Source organism: Vitis riparia, chromosome 8, assembly GCF_004353265.1.
Source record: "Vitis riparia cultivar Riparia Gloire de Montpellier isolate 1030 chromosome 8, EGFV_Vit.rip_1.0, whole genome shotgun sequence".
Lineage (NCBI taxonomy): Eukaryota > Viridiplantae > Streptophyta > Magnoliopsida > Vitales > Vitaceae > Vitis > Vitis riparia.
In genome coordinates, this window is record NC_048438.1 from 13,254,369 (window position 1) to 13,263,469 (window position 9,101).

Below are 9,101 nucleotides of genomic sequence, written 5' to 3' on the forward strand. Positions count from 1 at the left end.
GGATTTGGATACGTTGGTGCATCTCTCTTTTTTTATTTTCAATTTTCCAATTCAATCTTGAAGTTAAACATCTCAAAACATTGTAAGATATTTTAAGAAGGTTGGCAATATTTTTATGTGTCACAGGATACCCTTCACGATTATGTTTAAACCTGTTAGAGCTTTCGCCTGAGAACCAACTGCGTGCAGCTGGTAATCCACTGCTATTGCTTTGCAGATTTTAGCTCTGTAGAAACCATCTCCTCCTTCAAGCAGTTTCTCAGGTACAATACTTAGATTTTTGCTACTTTATCCTCCAAGTTTAATTAGGTGTGTTAGCATTAATTCAGCTTGGGATCCTCTTACTTGGTTAATTAGCTAGGCACTGAATATGGCTATTTCATGTGTGTACATGTCCTTAATTTTTCTAATTTCAGGTAATCTCTTATTATGTTGTAGAGGGAAAAACCTAGTTCTAATTGATAAAAATGTTGATAGTAGAAAGGAAATAAATGTTAATAATTAGGAAGAAATTGGGCTGTTAAATGCATTGTGCTTTGAATGTTGAGAACAATATCATGGAAAGAAAAACCTATTAGTTAATAGATGGGATGTGATTACAGAAATGTAGCTGTAAAAATATGACCCCCGGGAACTCCAATAAAGGATACAAGGAATGAATCCGCGAGGTCATAATCAGTAGCTCGCAGTTGGATCAAGAGAATGACCTAATGGCAGCCTAGAAGATACAGAATTTGCAGTCCACCTTTGTCAGGAATGAGTTTGGAGTTGGGTTTCTGGGCATGTTTGCTTTTTGGATGAGCAGGGAAAATAAAATAATTTGTTTTTTTACTTAATTAAAAGTAACCTGTATATTAATTAATATAATTAAAATAAATTTATTATCAATAAATTTAATTTAATTACTTGAATTAATATTAACAAGCTCTGTCAAATAAAAAATATTTAAATATTTTATGTTATATGTTTCTTATTTAGTGAAAATACGTACACCACCTAGATACCTAGGTCTCTTTAGGAACAAGATGTACTTTATAATATTGGAACAGTTCCATATTGGGTTCGGTGGATCTGTTCTTCAGTGAAGCTGTACTTATATCACATCAAAATCCGTTCTGCCTGCCCATCCAAAATTTTTGTTGAATTTCTCATGGATGCGTACGTTGTATGCAAATTGATAATAGCCTCAGTCTTCACACTTTATCAAGTGAAGAAGATAAAAAAAAAAAAAAAAAAAAAAAAGGTACATGCTGAGGAAGTGAGGGTAGAAGACGATGAATCCTCCCGGCACACCCATAAAGTTGAAAAATATGGGCCAAACTGGTTGATGTACCCATGAAGCTCTAAAAATAGTAATCTTTTTGAGGATGACTCTCTCAGTTCCAGCATCAAGCCCTGATAGAGATTACTTCGGTTGAGTATCTGTCCTTGCCCGCCGAAGGAGCAGATCATATGGTGGGATATATCCCATCCTATTGCCCGCATCGAGCTCCTCAGCTGAAATGTCTCAGTGCATCGATCTAGTAACACTACTTGCTGTAGGGTAAACTAATTTAACAAATGATGAGTAGAGATGGTGTTATATATATTTAGAGATTTGAGTTCCAACTAGGAACGACCTCATCCTTCCCAGACTCAACTAGCACATTCCATTTTTCCTCTCATTTTCTAGGCCTCTAAGCATTGTTAATTGTACTCAATTAGGGTAGAGTAGAAATAAAGCTTTAAGAGGATGAGAGTATTCATAGACTTGAAAATGGTTAAGATATTTTTCTAATGATTTAAATATTTAGGCATTGCCCTACTTTTCAAAATTTCCTACTCAATCCTATAGAGAATACCACCTGTGAGATTATTTGTAAAACAAAATTATTACCAATCTCTATCACTATAGTTATATTAATAGAAATTTGGGTTCACTGGTTAAATCCCTTACCAAATTTTATTCAATTAATATTAAATATTCTAAACATGCCACAAAATTTTCAATTTACTCAAACACAGAGTTTTATTTGAAGCCATCATATTGATATACAAAAAGGTCACATAAAAATTTAGTCACTAGAGCTAGGGTTTCTAAGAAGCCTAATGTAGCTAGCCCTAGGATTGAATTGTGCACTACTCCCCGGCTGTCCATCGTATTGGTGGGCTTCTCACAGCAACCTCTCTGCTTTTGATTCATCACATGTCAGTGGAAGTTGCTTTCAGATGGTCTAGTTTGCACAATAAAACCAAACCATCAATAAATTGGAAATTATTCATTTTTGTAATTGCCCTTCTATATATCTTTGTAGACTTTTTTGTTTTTCCGCATGAGAGTCTTTTAAGTGTTTTTGTGAATAATGAAGGGAGCAAGTTTAAGCCATTTTACTTTCTCAGCCGTGACCATCCCCTTGCTAACACCTCAACTATATAGGAGAATATTTTGGCAATAGTTTTCACTGGAAATTATAAACCAAAAAAAATGGCCTTATTCTTACATGTCAGTTTCTTGAGTTGAGTACAAACGTAAGGTAATCACTTGATTAAACGAAAATCATGACAACACAGGCACACTGCATGCAACATCACACCATATCCTCATTCATCAATCAACCCCTCAGTTCAGATGCATAAGGGTAATAACAGCCACTCCGATCGATACAACAAGTGGTGCATAGTGGAGGGTGCCCGTCGCACCAGAAGAATCAACAGAAACGGTGGTGGACGTTGAAGGAGCATGTGAATTAAGAGGAGTAGCCTTCTTAGGCTTTGCAGGTAGAGGAGCTGGTGCTGGTGCTTGAGGTCTGAGGATACCTTGCGCAAGGAGCACCTGGCTGATCTCATATACAGCAAGCTGACCATCACTGTATACTGTGCTGTCCACTGTTGTATTCACAAGCCCTGTTGTGATGTTCACCTGAGTTCCGTTGCCTATCACATTCAGTGGAAACTCCTCAGTATTAGCAGCTGCCTCTGTGTGCAGCGGGTTGCTCACGGTTTGGAACTGTGAGATAGTAAGGAAAGAATGTAGCACGTGGAATTTTGTCAGTGCGGCCTTCTGCTCGTCAGTGTATGAGTTCAGAGTACCTGTTTTGAGGTCTGCAAAGGCACTATCGGTTGGCGCAAATATGGTAAAGCCAGGGTTGGATTTTTTCTGAAGTTCACTGTTGATTTGGGAATCCATCTGGGTGCTCTTTAGTAGCCCAATGAAGGTGGTAAATTTACCGGCCTTTCCGAGAATTACATCGATATCGGTGGGACCTGAAGGTGACGAAGCTGGTGGTGAAGACTGACCAGAAGTTGTGGTGGCACCTGAAGGTGCTGCAGCCGGTGCCAAAGACTGACCATAAGTTGTAGTGCAGAGGAGGAAGAGGATCAACAGAAGAAGAGTTGGGGAGAGAAGCTGCTTCATCCTTTTTTTCAAGGCTCTTTTGGTGTAGAGTGGCAAAATTTGTTGCTTCCAGAAATTAGTGGAGACGAGTGATTTTGGATGAGTATGCATGGAGGGGAACGGGGTTTTATTTAGGGGGTGAGATGGGAAGTGAGCATGAAGTTGGTGCAAGGCTGCATTTGAAGTTGGCAAGAGAACCTCAATATCCCATCTATCTTTGTAAGGTAGAGGAAGAGAGAGATGGGATGTTGTTTTGTTAAAACATCCAGTATAGTTTGCTTAGCAAGGCAGGAAAAACAGCAGGGTATGCAATTCAAGTGTGCGAGGGTCTAGTGTAGCATAGAGATACTGGGTCTTCACCATATAATAACTAGACACTGGGGATTTGTCTTCTCAGTGAATGCCATATGTAAAATATATGACCATATAAAAGGAGATTACAATCAAATCGATCTACCGGGCATATCAAGTAAATTAGTCATCCTAAACAGTCTCAAATTTCTGCGTGCTGAATCTGGTAGGAAGTGTGTTGGATCATTAGACACCACATATGTGGTATATTTTTGTATGATGTGCCGGAGAAAACATCATGTGGGAATTGGTTAGTACAGTACTGTTTGTTTGACATTATCTAACTTGTATATGCGTATCCTTTGTCATTTGCACATTTTGCTGGAAGCCTAGAAATATATTGTCCATTTCAGTGTTCACGAGATGAAACTAATTAATGATAATGTGCCTAACATGTACAATATTGTTACACATTGGTTCATTGATTGTTTACTGAAGGGACACCCAAGGCCTATTGCCTACCTGCAGATAGGTTCATTGATAGGAGACTTTTTACACGAAAATTTTCCCTCGAGCGAAGTTTGATATTTATTTAGGAAATAGATCTAGACTTTAGGTTGACGTTGAACTAGGTAAAATCATGGTGTGTTTTTGTATCTTGTTTGCTTTCATTCTCTTATTTTATTCTCCTTATTTTTGTTTTTTTGGCAGCATTTTCTTCTTGGCACAAAATATGGTTTTTAGTTGAAATTCTCTCTGCAGAAATTCCCTTTCATGATTGAGACTTAAACCCAAGTAACATATTAAGAAATTAAGAACAATTCCTGGTTGCTTTGGTTTTTCACCTAAACTACATGTGAATACCACTATGGAAGTTAATTTGTCATTAATTTGATGATATTTTATGGATAATATATAACGATCTGCATCTAACCGTATAAATATTGTATATTATGAACCTAAAAAGGTTCTCATGGTTTTAAAACGCGTTTACAAAGTTAAGAAAAACTTATACATGTATAGCGTCAAGAACTTTCTCCCTTATCTGATATAGAATACTATAGAACACTCTCTCATATAGACACAACATTTTCATTGTGTCTCATGGAATTATGGGGTCAAACAGATAAACATCCCTTATAAGGCCAAACAAACCTCCACGCTATAGTCAATGACTAACTCTGATACCATTAGTAAAGAATTTGCATTCAACCATGTAGATATTGTTCACTCTTAACTTAAAAAGGATCTCACAGCTTTAAAACATGTTTACAAATTTAAGAAGAATGCATACATATATAGCGTCAAAAACTTTTTTCCCTATTCGATATCAAATATCACAAAACACTCCCCTATGTAGACACAACATCCTCATTGTTATTTCATAAGATTACGGGATCAAACAAATAAATACCCCTTATGGAACCAAACAAACTTCCACACTATAGTCGGGAATTGATTCTAATACCATTAGTAACGACCTGCACCTAATCGTGTAGATATTGTTCGCTCTAAACCTAAAGAGATCCTTACGATTTTAAATCTCATGTATAATATTAAAAGGAATTCATACATATATAGCATAAAAAACTTTCTCTTGAATCCGATGTAGAATATCGCACAATATATATTTCATGGTTTGTTAGATTTTGTTTTCTTTCCGGCCAATCACATATTAATTTGATCGACTCTTTTATGGAGAAGGATAGTTGCGTTTACGCTTATTGAAAACGAAGGCAAAAAGTTCCAAACGAGCCCATTGGTAGCATGGCGACCATCGGACCCAAGGAGCACATTAAAGTGGCCCAGAAGGCAAAACCTGGTGTGAAATCACATCCAACAGAAATTAGTATCAAGCAAGATCTATCAAAAGATTTAAAAGGAAATTTAAACATAACTGAAAATGAATAGCTGTCTAATCAGACTTATCCCCCCAACTAATATGGCCAAAATACAACCTCCTCACCAGAAAAATGTTAAATTGACTGCTGATTGTAGCAGTTTCCAAACATCTCTTAGATGCGCATGTTAAAACTTTTGGATAGATATCCATATTCAAAAGCATTTGAAGTTCATGGTCTGATAAATCAGGTATAATGTACATTGATTTTTCATTTCCGTAGCAGCATGCAGTTTCAATTAAATTGCATTAGTTGATGAACATTAATTCTCATAAACGTTGAAAAGAGCAGTAAATCGTCATCTTATTAATGCATTTAATTTGTATTGTCAAATGTATGCCTAAGGGGCTGAAACTTATCTCCAAACACTTCAAGGAACTCTTACATGGCATGATCTCCCACAACATAAGGTAGACCACATCCTTGAGTGATTGACCGCATAAACCCCAAGATTTAATCAGCCAAACTTAAACTTTCATTGTATCTCTCGTAAGTTCTTGTAGACGAGCCTAAGCTTTCACTGAACAACTCTCATGCTTGGGATTGGTTTTCCCCCTTTCGAGGTTACAAAAAGCACCCTGTAACTTGTAGGAAAATGCAACAATGATTGATGAAAATGAATGTATCATTTCATGACACTCGCACTAGGCTAGTTCTTCAATATGAGTCATTATCCAAGCAAAATTCCACAGCTAGCGCTACTGATGATTTGGAGCAATGATGCTACTCTCTAAACAGTAAACCAATTGAATGAAGGGTGAATTCTGTTTGCTCAAGGGTCACAATACCGAATGATAAAACTAGAAATCGTCAAATTGGGTATCTTATTCCAAGACCTAGGAGTAGCAGAAAATTTAAATGTTTTGTCACGATACTTTTCTATGGGTCGTTAATTTTTAAATGGGGTGGAAGTGTTAATAATATTCCTTTATGGTATTCCATGCCGTCAGTTTATTCACCCTTTGACGAAATGGATGAGTATCACATACCCAAAGAATCGATCGTCAACTGAGAGTTTCCTGCTTCTAGCCTCAACCTTCAGATTCCTCTTTTTTTTAAAAAAAAAAATCATTTTCCGAGTCTTTAAAACACCATCATGTTAAGTTAGAATAGAGTTCAGAGAATTATAAGGAATTGGGAATATTTGTATTACTTTGGGACATTAAAATAATTAACTTATATTCCTAATGATTTTAATATTTCAAACACACCACAGAGTTCAAATTTTCCTACTCAACGCTACAGTAGTATCATAAATGATACCTATCAAATAATTTTTTTTAAATATTACCAATTATATATTATCATTTAATTTGTTAAATAATTAGAATTTTTAGGGTTATGACCAGCACCCAATTGATAATTAATACTCTAAGCAAGGTACTGAGGTTTCAATTTAATCTCATAAATATATATATCTAATCCAAAAATATTATCATACAAAAAAAAAAAATTATATCAAAAGAATTTATTAGTCAACATCATTGCCTGAATAATCTTTTAAAAGAGTCTATTAGAGCTCTAGAATTGAGCTAATTTGTATTCTTTAGTTGTGACTTTTATACAAAAACAACATCGTGGATCAATTAAGGGGATGTTCAAATGGTTATCAAGGTCATACTATGAAGTATCTGCTTTTATTAATCACTTGTTGCTTTAGCTTGAGGTTGGGTGTTTGATAAATTTTAATATTTATTATTTAACAATTTAAATTGATTTTAAATTAAATCATTCATAAATTTTAATTTAAAATTGATTATTTAATTATTACTTCAAATATTAAAACTATGGATAAAATTAATTTTAAGTTTATTCTAAATTATCAAATTAACATATATATTTTTATTAATTTTAACTCATATTTATCATAATTTATTTTAACTCATTTATTTTCATTAATTTTAAATAATAAACTTATTTATAAAATATTCATGTTTAAAGTATCTTGGATATATAAACCATAAAATATTTATTATAAAAAATAAGTTATAAATGTGAAATCATCATCTAAATTGTACTGTCACCTGTATGAGCATACGGGTCAAAATGATTTGACATTAAAAATAAGTTAATTATTTTAATTTAATACTTAAAATTAAAAATAACTTTAAAATATAATATTAAGTTATTTAATGAAATATATTTAATATTATACTTAATGATTTAAATTAAATTATTAACTCGTCAAATTGATTTATCAACACCCTCCTAACGGAAGTTGCTTTGAGGTGGTTCAATTTTAACAAATAACAAGCAAACCAAATTAACTATATATATGTCAAATTGGATGTTATATGTATATATAATTGCATCGAAATTTTTTTTTCTGTTTTCTTTCTCAATGATTAATGTGAATCGAGTGCTTTTGTGCATGAAACAGGAAGGAGTAAGTTGGCACTTTATTTAGTTTCTCCTTAAACATCCCCGTGTTAACACCTCAACTGAATTTCAGAATATTTTGCACATATTTTTCGAATTAAAAAAATAAATTATTATGTCATTTTTTTCTAATTCGAATACATAGATAATACGGTAATGATTTGGCTAAGAAATTCATGAAAACACAGGTACGCTGCACGCAATATCACACCATCATCTTTCATCAATAACCACTCAGTTCATATGCATAAGGGCAATGCCGCAAGAACGGCCACTCCAATGGATACCACAATTGTTGCACCGTGGGGCGGACCCGTGGCACCAGAAGAATCAACAGAAACAGTGGTCGACCTTGTAGGAGCATGTGAAGTAGGAGGAGAAGCCTTTTTAGGCTTTGGAGGTAGAGGAGCTGGTGCTGGCGCTTGGCCCCCGAGGACACCCTCTGAAAGGAGCACCTGGCCGATTTCGTACCCAGCAAGCTGACCATCGCTGTATACTGTGCTGTCTACTGTTGTATTAACAAGTCCTGTTGTCATGTTCACCTGCTTTCCATCGCCTATCACATTCAATGGGAACGCCACAGTATCACCATCGGCGGCTGTGTGTACTGGGTTGCTCACAGTTTGGAACTGTGGAATAGTAAGGAAAGAAAGTACTATATGGAATCGTGCAAGCGCAGTCTTTTGTCGATCCGTGAATGAGTTCAGGGTACCTGTTTTGAGGTTTGAAAAGGCACTATCGGCTGGTGCAAATACGGTGATGCCATCTGATTTCTTGAGTCTGGTGTTGATTTCAGCATCCATTTGGGTGCTCTTTAGGAGCCCAATGAAGGTAGTAAACTTACGGGCCTTTCTCAGAATTGCAGTGATGTCGAGGGAACCGGAAGGAGTGCCGGAAGGACCTGAAGAAACTAAAGGAACTGAAGGTGCTAGCGCTGGGGGTGAAGACTGACCAGAAGTTGTGGTGGGACCTGAAGGTGCTGCAGCAGGCGGTGAAGACTGACCAGAAGGTGTGGTGGGACCTGAAGGTGCTGCAGCAGGTGATGAAGACTGACCAGAAGTTGTAGTGCAGAGGAGGAAGAAGATCAGCAGAAGAAGAGTTGGGGAGAGAAGCTGCTTCATCATATTTTTCTTGGCTCTTCTGGTGTTGAGTCGCAA

The 9,101-nt window shown here is 35.8% G+C and overlaps 2 protein-coding genes across 2 annotated transcripts; both read right to left on the reverse strand.

Moving 5' to 3' along the window:
• Positions 1-2,599: 2,599 nt before the first annotated feature.
• On the reverse strand, positions 2,600-3,447 carry LOC117920635 (fasciclin-like arabinogalactan protein 11). The gene has a single exon (XM_034838237.1). It carries the CDS (start codon positions 3,392-3,394, stop codon positions 2,600-2,602), a length of 795 nt encoding a protein of 264 aa, XP_034694128.1. The 5' UTR covers positions 3,395-3,447.
• Positions 3,448-8,105: 4,658 nt separating this feature from the next.
• Positions 8,106-9,101, reverse strand: LOC117921291 (fasciclin-like arabinogalactan protein 11). Its single transcript, XM_034839149.1, has one exon. The coding sequence runs from the start codon at positions 9,066-9,068 to the stop codon at positions 8,184-8,186; it is 885 nt and encodes a 294-aa protein (XP_034695040.1). The 5' UTR covers positions 9,069-9,101; the 3' UTR covers positions 8,106-8,183.